At 44.0% G+C, this 20,146-nt stretch overlaps 1 protein-coding gene across 5 annotated transcripts in view; it reads left to right on the forward strand.

Moving 5' to 3' along the window:
• The window catches only part of PSMA6 (proteasome subunit alpha 6), a 43,624-nt gene that overhangs the window by 2,359 nt on the left and 21,119 nt on the right, over window positions 1–20,146 (forward strand). For 3 of the 5 annotated variants that reach the window (XR_003120434.1, XM_025391281.1, XM_025391284.1), the window contains exon 1: window positions 12,607–12,841. The exons of 1 other annotated variant lie outside the window; for it this stretch is intronic. Coding sequence is in view for 1 of the 4 variants with exons in the window: in XM_025391281.1 (XP_025247066.1) it covers window positions 12,766–12,841 (76 nt within the window). In the remaining 3 variants the exon portion in view is untranslated. Of the gene's footprint in view, window positions 1–12,606; window positions 12,890–20,146 lie in introns of those variants that run through there. One more of the 5 variants, XM_025391283.1, reaches the window with a different exon arrangement.

Raw genomic sequence — 20,146 nt, forward strand, 5'->3', positions numbered from 1 at the left:
CAACCTTTTTGATTAGTTTCAGGATTGTAAACTTTCAAGTTCCTCATTTTGTCCACAGCCTCCGTACCTGCCCCACTCCTTTAACCCAACCACCATTGGGTTAAATTCCCATTGACCTGTTCTTGGACATATCCCTTCCTCACCTAGGAAGCCTCTATTGCCCTTTCTCATCTGACTTTGCTTGCCTTTCTCCCTACCCTGCCTGTCAAAGCATTAATGAGAGTGATGGCTTCAATAGCAGTGCAAATTCTTTCATACTTTTTACCTCCTTTGATCATCTTTTCAATTCTAAACCTTATTTTGAGTAACCACAGACCATTCCACGTGCTCCACTCCTATATACCATAGTATTGCTAGAAAAGTCATGAAATTCCCATTAATTTCCTGAAGGAGCTCTCCCAACCTTTGCAGTCTTAACTCTGCAAAAGTAAGTTGCAAGCAGCTAATCTCCTAGAGCGTTCATTTCCTTTTCTGTTAAGTGGGGAAGATGGGCCATCACAGTGCTTCTCAAATTTAATGGGCATAGAATCACCTGGGGATCCCACTCAACATGGCAGTTCTGATTCAGATCTGACATACCTCGTGATGCCAGTGCTGCAGACTATAATTTGAGAAGTAAGGGCCTCAATGAGCTCCACAATTATATAAACAATAGTAATAAAACGACACCCGTGAGTCCAAGTCCTGAGTCAGTCTCATCATTCTCAGGCTCAGCAGACTTAACCAGAAACTAAAAGCCATCTGTTACGAACCTCTTCATCAATGTTTGCCTTTTCCAATAATTTTCCTCTCCTGAATCTTTTCTCCCTTGTCTTTCCTAGATTACTTTAACAAGAAAAAAAAATTTTTTTTTAATTATAAAATAGAGACAGGATCAGGTTGGCCTTGAACTCTTGGTCTCTATCAATCCTCCTGCCTTGGCCTCTCAAGGTGCTAGGATTACAGGCATCAGCCACTACTCCCGGCCCTAGGTTACTTTTTCCACCTACTTCCATGCTGTTCCTTCTTGCTGAATTGGGATCTTGTTCTCAGTTAATCCTTTTCCTCCAGCTCTTTCCCATTTACTTATAAATACCTTTAGGCTTCTGACTGGACAAAACTGTGCTTCCCCAGGGACAGTTTCATAGCAACTTTCTTAAAAGAAGGCGTCATCTCTATCACCGGTTTCTTTCCAATTCCACATTTGCATCTGAGCAGCTTCACCTGAGACACTCAAACTGAACCACTTTGAAAACAGCTTATTCATAGTGTAATTGACAATAATGAAATTGGAAGTAATTATTCAAAATAAGGGAAGAAGTCAATAACGATAGTTTAATTTTTTATTTTTTGAGACAAGGTCCTGCTGTCACCCAGGCTGTAGTACAGTGCAGTGTGATCATGACTCACTGCAGCCTTGACCTCCTGGGCTCAAGCAATCCTCCTGCCTCAGCCTCCTGAGTAGCTGGTACTACTGGCACGCTCTACCACCCCCAGATAATTTTCTAAGCTACTTGTAAATTAAAAAAAAAAAAAATTTAGCGACAGGGTCTCACTATGTTTCCTAGGCTGGTCTTAAACTCCTGGCCTCAAGCAATCCACTTATCTCAGCTTTCCAGAGCTCTGGGATTATAGAAGTGAGCCATTGCACCTAACCTAAACATAACTTTTAACATTACAATGATTAAAATGATACTTTGTACTTTGGGAGGTCAAGGCAGGAGGATTTCTTGCGTCCAGGAGTTCAAGACCAGCCTGGGCAGCCTGGTGAGATTTCCCCCCATCTCTACAAAAAAGACAAAAATTAGCTGGGCACGGTGGCATGTGTCTGTCATCTCAGCTACTCAGCAGGCTGAGGTAGGAGGATTGCTTGAGCCTGGCAGGCAGAGGTTGCAGTGAGCCAAGATTGAGCCATTGCACTCCAGCCTGGGCAACAGAGTGAGACCCCACAGGGTCAGGCTAGAGTGCAAAGGAAAGATCTCGGCTCACTGCAACCTCTGTCTCCTGGGCTCAAGCGATTCTCCTTCCTCAGCCTCCCAAGTAGCTGGGACTACAGGCACATGCCACCACACTCGGCTAATTTTTAGTGGAGTATTTTCTTGTATTTTTTAGTGGAGACGGGGTTTCACCATGTTGGCCAGGCTGGTCTCAAACTCCTAACCTCAGGTGTTCCATTCACCTTCACCTCCCAAAGTGCTGGGATTACAGGTGTGAGCCACTGTGCCCCGCTGATACTTTGTACCTTGGCATAGAGTCAATGAAAAAGCAGCTCCAAAATAGTATGTCTAGTAAGATCCCATTTTTTAAATGAAGGAAAGAAAATACTCGGCTGGTCAAGTGTGGTGGCTCACACCTGTAATCCTAAGACTTTGGGAGGCTGAGGTGGGAGAATCTTTTGAGCCCAGGAGTACAAGACCAGCCTGGGCAACACAGGGAGACCCCTATCTCTACAAAAAAAAAAAGAGAGAGAGAGAAAGAAAATACTTGGAGGAGAATGTCTGGAAGGAATAACATTTCATTGATTCTACAATGTTAATAGATATCTCTGGATGTTGGGTTGTGGATGATTTTTACCTCATCTTCTGCATAGTCTAAAATTTTTACAATAGGTGTAATAGGATATTAGACTAGAACTTTTTTTTTTTTTTTTTAGGAGATGGGGTCTCACTCTGTGCCCAGGCTGGAGTGCCGTGATGCAATCATAGCTCACTGCAGCCTTGACCTCCTGGGCTCAAACAATTATCCTGCCTCAGCCTCCCAAGTAACTGGGACCATTGGCACGCACCCTATAAGGTGGACACCACCATACCTGGTTAATTTATTTTTTGTAGATACAGGGTTTTGCCACGATGCCCAAGCTGGTCTCAAACTCCTGGGCTCGAGCAATCCTCCCAACTTGGCCTCCCAAAGTGCTGGGATTATAAATAGGCATGAGCCACCGCATCCAGCCTTTAAAAATTTCTTGCAGATAATCTCTCCTTTCCATTCCTATTGCTACTTACCCCAGTTCAGACCTTCAAAAACTTTTACTTGGTCTATTATCAATAGCCTCCTGGCTGACGTCTCCAGTGACAGTTCCTCATAAATACAGCTACCAGGTTTATCTTCCCAAAGCATATTTCTAGTCTTGGCCACTCTCCTTGCTCGAAAACATTAAATGTCTCCCCATAGCCTTCCAACTAGATAGAGCATAAATTCCTTCGCTTAGTATCCAAGGCCAGCTCCTTTCATTTGTACCATAATCCAAAACATTTTTTGTGTCCTGATTAAGTTAGGCCATTGCCTAACTTGCCCTAAACACAGGCTCTTTTCTTCTTCCTCTGTTTATTTATGCCACTCCCATTCCATGTTGCATTGTAGTACCTACCACATTGCTCCTAACATTGCTCTTAACACACTTGGGTTTTTTTTGGTTTTTTTTTTGGTTTTTTTTTTTTTGAGACGGAGTCTCGCGCTGTCGCCCAGGCTGGAGTGCAGTGGCCGGATCTCAGCTCACTGCAAGCTCCGCCTCCCGGGTTCACGCCATTCTCCGGCCTCAGCCTCCCGAGTAGCTGGGACTACAGGCACTGCCACTTCGCCCGGCTATTTTTTGTATTTCTTAGTAGAGACGGGGTTTCACCGTGTTAGCCAGGATGGTCTCGATCTCCTGACCTCGTGATCCGCCCATCTCGGCCTCCCAAAGTGCTGGGATTACAGGCTTGAGCCACCGCGCCCGGCCAACACACTTGTTAAGAGTTCTCCCTGTCCTAAGCTGAGCTTGGACATGCATCTTCCAACAGGTAGTCTTACATTCCCTCTGGCCCATGAGCATATAAGGTCATTTTCTCATCTGTGCTGCTGTTACACATTTCCTTATGTACTACAGACTGCTTCATGTTAGCTTTGCTTTCATTCATGTTTCATCTTCCCCGCGGAACTCTGGTGGGGATGCCATCAGGTTCATCTGTGTATCTCCCAGAGCAGCTAGCCCAGCTTCTTGCCCAAAGAGTGGGCTCAGTAAATGTTGAATTACTTTGGAGAAGTTGTTTGAAAATGTCTTCCTGATTTTTACCTCTAATGCCTACTTCTCCTTTAAGTGAATTCCCCTCTTGCTCCTTGGTATTTTGTGTGTGAGCTGGCTAAGTGGGAACTTAATCTGTGGTGTCTGACACCTCACTGATCCTCAAAAAATAATAACTTCTCAATGCCATCCTCTATAATCATATGATATATTCAGTGAATTAAAGGTTTATTCATTAGACTTCTACTCTGTACATGGTACTGTGGTAACAAATAAAACTTGCTATGTACTTGTTTTTGTTTTTTTTTTTGAGATGGAGTCTCACTCTTTCGTCCAGGCTGGAGTGCAGTGGCGCGATCTCCGCTCACTGCAAGCTCCGCCTCCCGGGTTCACGCCATTCTCCTGCCTCAGCCTCCCGAGTAGCTGGGACTACAGATGCCCGCCACCACGCCCGGCTCATTTTTTGTATTTTTAGTAGAGACGGGGTTTCACCGTGTTAGCCAGGATGGTCTCCATCTGCTGACCTCGTGATCCGCCCGCTTCGGCCTCCCAAAGTGCCGGGATTACAGGCGTGAGCCACCGCGCCTGGCCTCTTGCTATGTACTTGTAAGACATCATCCCAGAGTTTTTAATCTTTGGAATGTTTCAGTGCCTAAATCTGCTGTCTGTGGTTGATTTTTGGAACTTGCCTTTGTTTCGCCATTATGGATGAAATACATTTAGAGTGAAGTTTGAGCATCTCAGCTGAGGTTCATCAAGTCATTCAAAAGCAAGTAGAAAATAAAACAGGAGTCAGGTGTGATGACTGTAATCCCAGCACTTTGGGAGGCCGAGGCAGGAGGATTGCTTAAGCCCAGGAGTTCAAGACCAGCCTGGGCAATATAGTGAGACATTATCTCTACAAAAAAATTAAAAATCAGCCAAGCATGGTGGTGCATGCTTGTAGTCCCAGCTACTTGGGAGGCTGAAGTGGGAGGATCACCTGGGAGGCAAAGGTTGCAGTGAGCCAAGATCGTACCACTGCACTCTAGCCAGGGTGACAGAGCAAAACTCTATCAAAAAAGAAAAAAGAAAAAAAAAAACTGTAGCACACTCTTGCTTTTCTATCAATAACTGGACTCTCAAGAACTAGTTTCTAAATTAGTGGCTGAAAATATTGGTCAAAATGATCAGAAACCTCATTCATTTGCATTTTCTCTCTCCCTCTCTCCAATTACCCTCAAGAGAATTTGGTTCATTCTGAGCATCACAGATGACTTAATTTTGTGGTAAAAAATAGGAATTAGAGTAAGCCAATTAGGAAACCTCAAGGAAGAGGAAGTGTCTCTAGGCTAAAGGGAAGGCTGTTGAGTCTTATTTCCTCTCTGTTCTTGACTCACTTAGTGACTGGCCAATCTCTGCACCTCCCGTTCCCCACCCTCAGGAGTTGGGGGTGGGGGTGGGGAATAGAGTGAATAAAGTCTAAATAAAATTCATAAAGATTCCAAGATGTAGGGAGGCACCATGAAATAATTGATCTTGCACTTCCATCCCCCATCAACATTAATGGGTGAGGCTGCGTGTGTGTGAGGTAAGAATTAGCTGCTTTCCAAATTAAGACAGTGAGTTTCACTTCTGAATAATAGCAGTGTGCAGTGCAGGCCCATGCAGTGCAGGCCCATGCAGTATCTGTTTGGTTTCATTCTTCACTAGGGATAGATTAAAGCGAAATAGCCGACAATTCAGGCCTTATTCATCAGTGTGCCCCCTTCTTTCACAAAGAAGCTGAGTTCCAGTCAAATAGTAGGTGGCTTAATTTCACCGTAGTGGACTCTATGCTCTTAAAGTGGGTACAGCATACTCACCTGTTTGAGAGAAGAAACTGAGATCATGGTCACCAAGTAATCTGTGGCAAGGCTCAGATTCAAACCCAGTGCTGCTGACAGAGCAGAACCTGGCCATTTTCAAAGTTCACGATATGACCGTTCCCTTCTCCCACCCTTCCCCATCTTATTTTTCAGTGGAACTTTTGCTGTTCTCTCAAGCTATGAAGGGCTTCCTGTGTTAACATGCCTAAGGGGAAGCTGTATGTTAAAAACCACCAACGGTTAAGCCCAAGCCAGCTGGGGTCTTCCGCTGTTTCTTCCAGTATTGCGGGGAGACCCATGAGAATTCTCAGTGTTTTTCGAAGTCCTTGGCTTCCAGAAACAAGAAGCTGAGCATCAGGTTCTCATTTAAGGCAGAGCTTGGAAAAACGAGAAACATCAAAAGTCGTAAGAGGGTAATACTGAAGTTATTATAGCTAAAAACAAGGGTGAACTGAAAAGCTAAAGGTTTTGGCTCTATAGAGGGGTTCATGCATAGTTGTATTTAAATGTCCTTTGGGTTGAAGTGATACAAGTTTATTCCCTCCAAACCAAAGGACAGCATTTATTTTGAGGAATGGCTGAGAGAATCCAGGCACAGAACCACATTGACTGGTTAATAAGGGGATGGCACAGAAGGGAAATAATGATAGTTGTGTGACTGCTATCTTGCTAAACACTGTATTGCATCCACCATTGGTACCAGAGGGTAGAAGAACCACACTAGATGTCACAGACAAGGGGGCAGAGGAGTGTTGCTTTATTGGAATCTGGGGTTTGAAGGGCTTTGAAGGGTTTGAAGGGGTTTGAAGGGCTTATGAGAAGCATAACCTCATGTAAGTTGCCTCATGTAAGTCACAGAAGTCACACCTTAAACCACATTTGGTGCTCCATTTGTCCCTTTCCTTTACCCATAAATTTTTTTCTGTTTTTTTTTTTTTAATTTTTTAATTTAAGTTCTAGAGTACATGTGCACAACGTGCAGGTTTGTTACATATGTATACTTGTGCCATGTTGGTGTGCTGCACCCATCAACTCGTCGGCACCCATCAACTCATCATTTACATCAGGTATGACTCCCAATGCCATCCCTCCCCGCTCCCCCCTCCCCATAATAGGCCCTGGTGTGTGATGTTCCCCTTCCAGAGTCCAAGTAATCTCATTGTTCAATTCCCATCTGTGAGTGAGAACATGCAGTGTTTAGTTTTCTGTTCTTGCAATAGTTTGCTGAGAATGATGGTTTCCAGCTGCATCCATGTCCCTACAAAGGACACGAACTTATCCTTTTTTATGGCTGCATAGTATTCCATGGTGTGTATGTGCCACAGTTTCTTAATCCAGTCTGTCACTGATCGACATTTGTCCTTTACCCATAAATTACAGAACTAGAGTAGAGAAATTTCGTACTCTTTTCTCCTTCTCCAACACTCATCCAGAATGACTGAAGTCCTAGGTAGCAAACCATAGCTACTGGGGTGCAGGAAGAACTGAAGGATCTGAGAAAGACAAAAAAGGGAAAGATAAAGAGCCAGGTTCTTCTCCTCAGGGAGGAAGCTCTGAATTAGTGAAAATCTGGCCAGAGAGCTGGGCAGAGTCCTACATCTTTCTTTACCCAGAACTGCTACATCCCTAGCTCTGTCCTTGCTACAGCTGTCCTTTGGGGCCCCTTAACATCGGGAGACTCCCCTAAGATGTGTATTGCAAGTGGCCAACTCACAGGGCACTGTGTTTCAACACCTACTAATATCATATAGAAACACAGATAGCCTTCATTTTTCTATTCCCTGGCTCACTAAAACTGCCGGCAGAGCACCTTAAGCTAAGGGCTGCATTCTTATCTTGCCTTTAAACACCATGTGATTCAGCATGTCTGCAGTCTCTGGGAATCTACGCTGCCACTTTCTACCTTTGCCTTGTGGGTAACCCCTACCTTCCACCTACCTCCACCCCCAGGGGAGAATGTGGGCCTTGCCAAATGGAGGCCCCCAGGAGATTTTCCAAGACTCACGAGATGTCAAGTCATCTCTAAATTTTTTCAAAAAACCAGAAAGTCATTTCAAAAAGCCTAACTTGATGGCCCCACAGAGAGGAAGATCAAACTTTCCACACAGACACAGCAAGTCTGCCACCCAGGCTTGTGTTAGAGCTGCAGTATTGGTACCCAGACATTTCTGAAAGCTCCCTCACCCAGGGGAAAGTCCACCTGAGTGAGTAGTTTAGCTGCTGCCTGGAGCCCGATGGCACATATTCATGAAGTCAGCTTCCAGGGGATTTCCCTTTGTGATGGAATTGGCAAAGGTTTTGTCTTTCTGAAAGATTTCCCAGAGGAATTCATTTGCCTATGTGGAAACATCTCAAATTCTAATATAAAATCTCTGACCTTTTAGGGTTTTGAAATTTGGATCTCTCATTTACTGAGATATCTTTTTGAATAAAGAAAAACAAACAGGCCGGGCGCGGTGGCTCAAGCCTGTAATCCCAGCACTTTGGGAGGCCGAGACGGGCGGATCACGAGGTCAGGAGATCGAGACCATCCTGGTTAATACGGTGAAACCCCGTCTCTACTAAAAAGTACAAAAAACTAGCCGGGCGAGGTGGCGGGCGCCTGTAGTCCCAGCTACTTGGGAGGCTGAGGCAGGAGAATGGCGTGAACCCGGGAGGCGGAGCTTGCAGTGAGCTGAGATCCGGCCACTGCACTCCAGCCTGGGCGACACAGCGAGACTCCGTCTCAAAAAAAAAAAAAAAAAAAAAAAAAAAAAAAAAAAAAAAAAGAAAAACAAACATAATAGAAAACCTAAACAGTGAGAATGCATATTCAACAAATGATCTGAGTGCTTACCTCAGGCTAGGCACTGTTTGGTATTGAGGATACACTGGTGAACAAAACAGATGTGGCTAGTTGGGCATGGTGGTTCATGCCTGTAATCCCAGCATTTTGGGAGGCCAAGGTAGGCGGATCACTTGAGGCCAGGAGTTTGAGACCAAACTGGCCAACATGGCAAAACCCTGTCTCTACTAAAAATACAAAAATTAACCAGGTGTGGTGGTGCATGCCTGTAATTCCAGCTTCTTGGGAGGCTCAGGCATGAGAATCACTTGAACCCAGGAGGCAGAAGTTGCAATGAGCCCAGATCGCGCCACTGCACTCCAGCCTAGGCAACAAAGCGAGACTCCATCTCGAAAAATAAGCCAACAACAACAACAAAAACAGATGTGGCCACCACCCTCAAGGAGCCTGATTTTTAATCCTAGCTTTCAATTTATGTTTGTGTTGAAAATGAAGTTGATTCCTTCCAGGAAGTATCCTTACGAGTATTAAAATATATACACCATCCAAAATCCTGTGCCCAGCTTAAATATCACAAGAGGGGATGAAGATTTGTTTGAATGTGTGAAATAATTCTCATAGACTGCAGGGTGTGTGATATGTGTGATTCGAAATATCCCATCACAGCCCAGACATGCTGGCTCACACCTGTAATCCCAGCACTTTGGGAGGCCAAGGCAGGAGGATTGCTTAAGCCAAGCTTGTCCAACCCATGACCTGCGGGCCGCATGTGGCCCAGGATGTCTTTCAGTGTGGCCCAACACAAATTTGTAAACATTCTTAAAACATGATGAGATTTTTTTGCAATTTTTTTTTAGCCCATCAGTTATCATTAGTGTTAGTGTAGTTTATGTGTGGCTCCAGACAATTATTCTTCCAATGTGGCCCAGGGAAGCCAAAAGATTGGACACTCCTGGCTTAAGCGTAGGAGTTTGATACCAACTAGTAACTGTCACAAATGGAATTTAAATTCAGATGCAAATAAAAAAGGATGAACTCCTAACTCCCACGCCATAAGGGATTCATTCATTCAACTAATATTTATTGAGCACTTAATATATGCTGGTTATTGTTGAAGTTGCCTGAGCTGTATCAGTGAACAAAACAAAAATCCTTGCCATCGCAGAGGTTAAATTGGAGGTGGGAATGAGGGACAATAAACAGTGAATACATTTATGATTTTTTTTTTTTTTTTGAGACAGGGTCTCACTCTATTGCCCAGACTGGAGTGCAGTGGCACGATCTCAGCTCACTGCAACCCCCACCTCCAGGCTCAAGCGATTCTCCTGCCTCAACCTCTCCTGAGTAGCTGGGATTACAGGTGCACACCGTTAATCCATGGCTAATTTTTGTATTTTTAGTAGAGATGGGGTTTCACCATGTTGGCGAGAGTGGTCTTTAACTCCTGACCTCAAATGATCCACCCACCTCAGCCTCCCAAAGTGCTGGGATTACAGGTGTGAGCCACCATACCCAGCCTAAATTTATGAATTATATAACAGAAAGAAAAAAGATACTCAGGAGGCTAAGGCCAAAGGATCCCTCCAGGCCTGGAGTTTGAGGCTGGCCTGGACAATACAGTGAAACCTAGTCTCTAAAAAATTTTTTTTAAACTAGCCAGGAGTGTTGGTGTGCAGCTGCAGTCCCAGCTACTTGGGAGGCTGAGGCCAGCGGATCACTTGAGCACAGGTAGGTGTTCAAGGCTGCAGAGATCATGCCACTGTACTTGTCTGGGTGACAAAGCAATACCCCATTTCAAAAAAAAAAAAAAAAAGCCAGAATAACAGAGCAGGAACAAATGAAGACAGAGGGGGGAAGTATAAGGGAATTAATACTACTGCAAAGTTTTGGCTCTGAAGACTTGGAAAATGTGGTACAAGGGGCGGGAATTGACTTGAGAGGGAGTAGAGGAGATAAGGAGTTCTCTTTTAAACATGTGCGATTTTGAGGTGCCATATGTCTTGATGTGAAAAATATCCCATTGGTAATTAGAGAAGATTCAGCTCCAGAGAAGGGTCCAGCTAGACACCTAAATTTGGGGGACACCAGCATAGAGCTAGCTGTTGAGGCTGTGGGACTAAGTTCATCCTCCTAGCAGCCTTACCAAGAACTCTAACTATGACTATGCAGGCAAACAGTAGGAATTACAGTATACCAGGCTCTTTCAGAGTCTGAGAAGACAAAAGTCTTCAAAAGGTCAAGAGGAGTTGGTCCTGAGAGTAGGGACCTGAACCAGAAGCAAGGGAAAACTTTGATCAGTCCACTTGGGAACTAGCCAGTCCTGGAAAGTACCCTTTGTGCCAGATATGCTGTATGCATTTACCGTTTTCTTAACCATGTTTCAGTTTTGGATTTTTTTAGATTAATAAAATTGAAATTAATTTTTAAAAACACTCTTGAGAAACTGGAATTCCCTTCTGAGGGTCTTAGAACGTTTTTCCTTTAAAATAGAAAGTGAGTTCAGGAAATACATTAAAGAGGTAAGAATCCCTACTTCAGTATTACAGCAGGCATTACAGTGCCACAAACATTAGTGTATCTTGCCTTCTTTGTACACAAACCATCTGTATCTGGGGAGAAAAACAACTATTCTAACATTATGTTTTGCATTTTATATTCATTAAATAAGAGTGTGCCTTGGGGAAAGTCAGAAGAGGCACAAATTTGCGATTTGAAAAGCCACCTGCTGTTCTCTGGGAGCTACCTCGCCAGCTTGGAATTACTCTCATTAATCCATGCAACACTAGCTGCCATAAGCCCCATCTCTTCAGCTCTAGTTCAGTATTAATCAAGGGTGCTTAACCTCATTCCCCATTACCCGTATTTCAACCTCAGTTCCACTTTCTTTTCTTTCTTTCTTTCCTTCCTTCCTTCCTTCCTTCCTTCCTTCCTTCCTTCCTTCCTTCCTTCTTTCTTTCTTTCTTTCTTTCTTTTTTTTTTTTTTTTTTTTTTGATAGATCTTCCTCTGTCGCCCAGGCTGGAGTGCAGTGGCGTGATCATAGCTCACTGCAGCCTGGATCTCCTGGGCTCAAGCCATCCTCCCACCTTAGCCCCCCGAGTAGCTGGGACTACTGGCGTGCGCCACCACGCCCAGCTAATTTTATTTTATTTTTTAGAGACGGGGCCTTCCTATGCTGACCAGGCTGGAGTTCCACTTTCAAGACTAAAAGTTGGCCGGGCAGGGTGGCTCACGCCTGTAATCCCAGCACTTTGGGAGGCCGAGGCAGGTGGATCACTTGGGCTCAGCAGTTCGAGAGCTGCCTGACCAACATGGTGAAACCCTGCCTCTACTAAAAATACAAAATTAGCCGGGCGTGGTGGCGCACGCCTGTAATCCCAGCTACTCGGGAGGCTGGTACAGGAGAATCGGTTGAACCCGGGATGGGGAGGTTGCAGTGAGACAAGATCGCGCCATTGCACTCCAGCCTGGGCAACAAGGGCGAAATTCCGTCTCGAAAAAAAAAAAAAAAAGACTAAAAATTGTCGGGGCTGCTGGCCAAAGGAAGATCTTGCCTGGCTGTCAGAAAATAATGTTCTTTCCAGCGGCTACTTGAACCCGCTTCCTTCAGTGCCTAAATTTAACAGCTGCAGCTGCTGCAGCTACTGCAGCTGCAACCTGTTTCCCCCGTAATAGGAACCAAAGTGGAGGGTAAAAGAGGTTAGGAAGAAGGCAAGCCAGCAGTCTGACCAGACCCATGATGCATGTAAGAGACTTGTTAATTACACGGACTATTTAGGTCACATTGATAGCCAAATCACTATTCTGGGCCCCCAGGAAGGCTTTTCGTCCTTGCTATTGTCAATTCATTCTCCAGATGAAAGCCTGAAACCGCCACGACCCAAGTTTCACCTCTTCAATCCCCTCAAGAGGCCGGCTTGGCGCAGGCGCACACCTTGGAAGTCACCCCGCCCTCCATCCACCACCCCCGTTGGGGGCGGGGCCTCAGAGCTCAGAACTTGAACTGACTCCAGAGCCATGAGTTTGGCGTGCAAGAGCGGAAGAAATGCGGCTGATACCCCGGAAGCAGTCGCTGCAACTTCCGGGAGGTGCTTGTACGCCTGGTGCGGGAGCTACGGGACCCAGGGATTGTGTTTGAAGTAGTGCTTCTACCAAGATGTCCCGTGGTTCCAGCGCCGGTTTTGACCGCCACATTACTATTTTTTCACCCGAGGGTCGGCTCTACCAAGTAGGTGAGTGAACCAGGTTCGCCTGTGGTCCACCTGAATTGCCCTGTCATAGTACGGCCTGGAGCGAGCAGACGCGGCCCGAGTTTAGTCTGGGGCCGGAGCTGGGCCGGAGCTGGGAAGGGAGAACGGCTGAGGCTGGATTGAGCTCTGTGGTATTTGCACACGCGTCTGGACGCAGGGATCGGGGGCCTGAAGGCCTGGCTCTCTGCAGGGCGAGCGGCCACACTGTCTAGACCCAATGGAGAGTTAAGGAAGGTAGGGCTGTAATGCCTTACTCCGGCTTCCTGAGGCCCCTTCACTTATTGCACTCTGTGCTGGCGAGGCACAAGGCCTGTTTCTAAAGGGTAATTGATTTCTTAACGTCTCAATTAAAATGCCTCCTCTCCGTTTTCCTTTGTTTGCAGCGTGGACTTCCTGTGGTTAATTCCACACAGGCATTCGGAGCCTGCTGTGTACCAGACACTGCTAGTCCTAGGAGATACAAAGATGAATGTTACCCCTCTTCCATACTGAAGCTCACAGCTTAGAGTGTCAGATACGTTAACAAACGGATAACAAAAATTAGAAGTGCCAATTTACAAATATCTACAGAGTTCAAGACATCTTTGGGAAACTGATAGAATGAGTGACTCTCGATTCTAGAGCTGGTCTTGAAATTGGCATCCCCTTTTTACCCACATCTGTTTGAATGCTCCAGTAATTTAAATGCCGGTTCTGAGTTGTAGATGAGGTTCTGTGTACTAGTTTACTGAAGAACACCTGTAGTGGAAAGAAACTATCAGTTACTCGGAATAGGAATGTATTTTGTTGCGTTGAAATGGTGTCAAGGTTTAGGTTATGATTATAAGCCAGACACTTGACCTCCTGCCATAGAGAATTGAGTGTCAGTAGAGCTTGATTTACATCTGGTCCGTGATAGTTTTATTTTTAAATGAGTTTAGTGGCTCCGTGCCTTGCACAGTAATATAATCATCTGTGCTTGGAATCATAAGGAGAGAATTGGTCTGTAAATGATGTTCTCTTCATCTGTAAATTTTAGAAATAAAGATAACTGGGAATGAAACTGCTCAGTGTATTACTGCATAGTGTATATAATGTAGCAAGAAACATCATCATGTTGGATAATTCAATAGCCCTTTTAATTTATCCCCAATTGAAAAACATGATTAAGGATAGAACAAAGAGATAACTGTATCCTCAAGGAATTTTCGTTTATTGTGTTAAATTCCTGAGTTTTAAATAATTTTCATATATCAGACTACTGCTTTCAGTGTTCTATTCGTGATTTTTAATGTGTGAACAGGAAAAGTCACTCCGAGACCTATACTTTATTTCTGTATACTGTATTGTGAAATCCAGCCATAAAGCATAATCGTTAATGCTTCCCAGATTTGGTGAGTAGAAAGGCTGAACACAGTGTCATTGTGATAGTTTTAAAAGATTTGGAAGAGAACATCTATCTGAAAACAAGTTCATTATCTAGACAGAATTTTTTTTTTTTTTTTTTTTTTTTTGAGACTTTGAGACGGAACTTCTTCACTCTTGTTGCCTAGGCTGGAGTGCAATGGCGCAATCTCGGCTCACTGCAACCCCCGCCGCCCGGGTTCAAGCAATTCTCCTGCCTCAACCTCTTAAGTACTGGGATTACAGGCATGAGCCACGACGCCTGGCTAATTTTGTATTTTTAGTAGAGACAAGGCTTCTCCATGTTGATCCTGAACTCCCGACCTCAGGTGATCTACCCACCTCAGCCTCCCAAAGAGCTGGGATTACAGGCATGAGCACCCAGTCTAGCACCAGCCTAGACAGAATGATTTTAATCTCTGTGAATAACATACTCCCTCTGCTATTCAGGGCATTAATTAGACATTGTTAGGAAAAAGAAAGTGAAAGACTAGTATGAGCAAGCAGTTTAGTGGTGAAGAGTTCAGGCCCTGGAGTCATGCCTGGATTCAAATCTCTGCCCTGCTCCATACTAGCTGATACGGGCACTTGCCAGGCATGTAACCTTAGCCTTAGTTTCTCTTTCCAAAGTTGTGCTCATAATCATTCTTCCTTAAATGGTGTTTTTGAGGATTAAATAAGGCAATGTATGTAGAGTGCTTAACGTGTGCCTGCTGCATAGTAAATGCTCAGTGAATGTTATTAGATGCTTGTTTGATTCTTTGGCCCACTTTGTTTTTCGGTCTATTAGATTGGTACCTCTGTATGGAATATTTCCCTTTTTATGGGTCCCTCCATGCTTAGTTCTCCAGTAAAATATATACATAATCATAATATTCTCAATACTGTCTGTTTATAAACTTTAGAATCCTCCAAAGACAAAGCATGGAAGGATTACAGAATGCAAGTTGTTAACATTGACAGTAGGAAAATAATATTTTTAAAATGGGATGATGGTGAGGGGAGATTAATGAATGGTAAGTATGCTCCTTATCTTCCATACTTGGGACTCAAAAGATAAATGTCTGAAGTTGATATATCAAAAAATAGAGGTATACATTTAAAGTTATAATGCTTGGCCAGGTGCGGTGCCTCAAGCCTATAATCCCAGCACTTTGGGAGACCGAGGTGGGCTGAGGTTAGAAGTTGAAGACCAGCCTGACCAATATGGTGAAACTCTGTCTCTACTAAAAATACAAAAAATTAGCGCCGGGCGCGGTGGCTCACGCCTGTAATCCTAACACTTTGGGAGGCTGAGGTGGGTGGATCACCTGAGGTCAGGAGTTTGAGAACAGCCTGGCCAATGTGGTGAAAACCCGTCTCTACTAAAAATACAAAAATTAGCAGGGCATGATGGCAGGTGCCTATAATCCCAGCTACTTGGGAGGCTGATGCGGGAGAATCCCTTGAACCCGGGAGGCAGAGGTTGCAGTGAGCCAACATCGTGCCGTTGCACTCCAATCTGGGTGAGAGAGTGAGACTCTGCCTCAAAAAAAAAAAAAAAAAAAAAAATTAGCTGCGCGTGCTGGCGTACCTGTAGTCCTAGTTCCTCAGGAAGCTGAGGCGCAAGAATCGCTTGAACCTAGGAGGCGGAGGTTACAGTGAGCCAAGACCATGACACTGCACCTCCTGGCTAGGTGACAGAGCCACACTCTGTCTAAAAAAAAAAAAAAGGTTATAATGCCAATCATAATTATAAACATAATTTATAATTGTTAATAACATTATTGGCAGTGTTTGCTCCCAGGGAGTGGAGAGAAAGGCTTTTTCTTTTTTTCTTTTGAGATGGAGTTGCACTCTTATTGCCCAGGCTGGAGTGCAATGGCACGATCTCAGCTCACTGCATTCTCTGCCTCCTGGGTTCAAGCGATTCTCCTGCCTCAGCCTCCCAAGTAGCTGGGATTACAGACATGCGCCACCATGCCTGGCTAATTTTGCAGTTTTAGTAGAGATGGGGTTTCACCATGTTGGTCTGGCTGGTCTTGAACTCCTGACTTCAGGTGATCCGCCCACCTCGGCCTCCTGAAGTGCTGAGGTTACAGGCATGAGCCACTGCTCCCAGCCTGAAATATTTCTCTTAATGTACATATGCAAGTCGTATGTTTGTGCATGTATTCATATGTTAAAAATTGTAGAACACCTAGCTTTGTAATCTACTTTTGGGAATTGCCCAAGTTACTAGAGGGAGGAGGTGTGTTGGGGGGGAATGGGACTCAGGCCCTAGTTGGCCAAATTCAGCCTGGCTACTTTTAGGCCCTTCTCTTCTGTTTGCTGATCCTTTGCTGGATAGGTCTGGCAAAGAAGAGGAGTAGTCATTTGGATTTGCTTGCCAGGTGTATGTGAGCATTGCCTAGTTGCTACAAAGAAGGGAGCATGCTGATAGGGAACTAGAAAGAAATGGACTGGTGGAGACATACTGAAAATAAAATATAGAAGTGTCATTGTGTATTGAAGCCAGAATTCTTGAGTTCAAGTCCTTGCTGCATACCAGCTCTAAGAACTTTTTATCTGTAAAGATAATAACCACCAACCTTATAGGGCTTTAAGGATTTAATTAGTCAATAAGTGTAAAAGCTCTTAAAACATTGCCTGGTGTATATATATAGTAAGCACTCAATTAGTGTTTTCTGGGTTTTTTTGTTTGTTTTTGAGACAGTCTCGCTCTGTCGCCCAGGCTAGAGTGCAATGGCGTGATATCAACTCACTGCAGCCTCCGCCTTCTGGGTTCAAATGATTCTCCTGCCTCAGCCTCCTGAATAGCTGGGATTACAGGCGCCTGCCACCATGCCCGGCTAATTTTTGTATTTTTAGTAGAGGCAGGGTTTCACCATGTTGGCCAGGTTGGTCTTGAACTCCTGACCTTGTGATCCGCCCACCTCTGCCTCCCAAAGTTCTGGGATGAGAAGTGTGAGCCACCATGCCCCACCTTCAATTAGTGTTTTCTGTAGGGGATGCTGTCAAGAAGAAACAAATGGCTGATGTAAATGGAGTCAGAAATTTCACGAATGACTGAGAAGTACTTACCATTTGCCTCTTTTGCAATTGAAAAAGTATTCTTATTTCAAAGCAGTATTTCTCAACCCAGGCTTCTCATGCCCTCCTTGAATCTGATTTGAAATTCATTGCATGTGTGTGCATGCATACACATACATACATACGTATGCATATATACATAAATATGTATATAACTACACAAAAAAAGGTGATGGGATCAAATACTGCTGTATTTTCAAACCTCATATTCCCCCTCCCCCAGTGCCAGTATTTCTAATGACCCCACCCCATTGAGGAATCACTGTTCTAAAGAGTAAAAGGTTAAGAGGCACTTTATAGTGAACCACACATCTCAATTATGTAGCCTAAAAGTTTAGGGAAAAGCAAATTAGCAGCTTCAAAAAAATCTTAATAACAAAAGTTTTTTTTTTGCCACACAGCATTGAAATTGAACATGAATATACTTTCCTTGCCCCAGTAGAACATCCCTTGTTTTTTAATAACTAAACTCATAGAATGTGTATCTCTCAATTCGCTTTTATTTTTCAAGCCCATGTTTATGTGGAAGAAAATCATATTTACATCCTGAAACTCTACAGCATTCTAAACAAAATTATGGGTGGGAAAAGTCTTAAGTTACATTTCTAATAATTGGTAGGACCTCAGAATCACCTGTAAATGCTTTGCAAAGCCTGATGAGTGACATAAAGGGAATATATATCTCTGCTGTTCTCACAGCCTGAGCTGTGCACACTATGAGCCATTGTCTTGCATTGTGTGCTTGTCCTGAACATTTTGCCACCATGCCTTTTATGTTTAGCCACTGTATTTTTCTAGTATATAAATGAATCCGAGAAAAATTGGGGAAGTGTTGGGGAAAATTGTAGGGAAGGAAACAAAGCAAATAAGATATTACTGTGGAAGTGACATTTCTACATACAGAATAACTGTTTATACCATTTTGTTTGAGCCAGGAAGCAATTTACTTCTTAACCTAATGGTTTGTTGTTGGGTTGAACCGTGAAACTGCATGGTTGTTTTGTAGAACTACAAAAAAAAACTCTTTGACTTTTTTTTAACCTGTAAAAATGGCTGGCAGTTTGTGTGGTTCAATCTAATACTTAGGTATTTTACTATGTATTAAAGATTTAGAAAATTGGGGGCTTGGAGTCGAGTGTAATGCATTATAATTTTTCCCATTTAAAAAATGGAAAATGGGTCTGGGCGTGGTGGCTCACACCTGTAATCCCAGCACTTTGGGAGGCCGAGGCGGGTGGATCTCCTGAGGTCAGGAGTTCGAGACCAGCCTGGCCAACATGGTGAAACCCTGTCTCTACTAAAAATACAAAAATTAGCTGGGTGTGGTGGCAGGCGCCTGTAGACCCAGCTATTAGGGAGGCTGAGACAGGGGAATTGCTTGAGCCTGGGAGGCGGAGGTTGTAGTGAGCTGAGATCACACCACTGCACTCTAGCCTGGGCAACAAAGTAAGACTCCATCTCAAAAAAAGAAAAAGAAAAGGAAAAAAAAAAAGGAAAATGAAAATGGACTATCATTTATTATTTTCTTGCATAATCTTGGACATTCAAGAATATTTTATTCAGTTTTGGGGTTTTGTAAGTTTCCAAAATTTTAGCCCAAACCAAAATATTTGGTGATGTAAATAGTGTTTAAGTACTGTTGCCAACATTTGAATCCTGACTTTTAAAAATACCCTTTTAAAATGCTGCCCCATAAGCTATTATTTTTATCTTTATTTCTTTATTATTATTATTATTATTATTTTGGAGACAGAGTTTCACTCTGTTGCCCAGGCTGGAGTGCAGTGGTGCGATCTTGGATCACTGTAACTTCCAACTCCCTAGTTAACTCAATTATCCTGCCTCAGTCTCCCAAGTAGCTGGGATTACAGGCATGCACCACCATGCCTGGCTAATTTTTGTGTTTTTAGTAGAGACAGAGTTTCACCATGTTGGCCAGGCTGGTCTCAAACTCCTGACCTCAAGTGATCCACCTGCCTTGGCCTCCTGAAGTACTGGGATTATAGGCGTGAGTCACTGCATCCAGCTATTTATTTTTTGAGACAGGGTCTCACTCTATGGCCCAGGCTGGAGTGCAGTGGTGTGATCGTAGCTCACTGTAGCCTCAAACTCGTGCGCTCAAGAAATTCTCCTGCCTCAGCTTCTCAAGTAGCTGGGAGTACAGGTGTATACCAGCATGCTCAGATAACTTTTTATTTTTATTTTTAGTAGAGATGACATCTTGGTGTTTGCCCAGGCTGGCTTGAACTCCTGGGCTCAACTGATCCTCCTGCCTCCACTTCCCAAAGTGCTGGGATTACAGGTGTGAGCCACAGTGCCCAGCCTCCTTTTTTTTTTTTTTTTTTTTGAGATGGAGTCTCACTCTGTCGCCTAGACTGGAGTGTAGTGGCGCAGTCGGCTCACCGCAACCTCTGCCTCCTGGTTTCAAGCAATTCTCCTGCCTCAGCCCCGCTAGTAGCTGGGATTACAGGCACCTGCCACCACGCCTGGCTAATTTTTATATTTTTAGTAGAGACAGGGTTTCACTATGTTGGCTAGGCTGGTCTTGAACTCCTGACCTCAAGTGATCCACCCACCTCAGCCTCCCAAAGTCCCAAAGTGCAGGGATTACAGGCATGAGCCACCACGCCCGGCCTCTTGTTTCCTAATTGGCCTTCATGTACCATAGGTTGTCTGTATCTGCTCTAAGCTGTGATACTACTTTTTACCCTGCTAGTGTTTCTTTAAAAGATAATCTAGGTGTTGTCTCTAGATTCTTTGTTCTGGCAGTTTCCATTTTTCTGGAAATTATTTTTTTTTTTTTTTTTTTTTTTTTTTTTTTTTTTGGGGTTT

Source organism: Theropithecus gelada, chromosome 7b (genome assembly GCF_003255815.1).
Source record: "Theropithecus gelada isolate Dixy chromosome 7b, Tgel_1.0, whole genome shotgun sequence".
Taxonomy (NCBI): domain Eukaryota; kingdom Metazoa; phylum Chordata; class Mammalia; order Primates; family Cercopithecidae; genus Theropithecus; species Theropithecus gelada.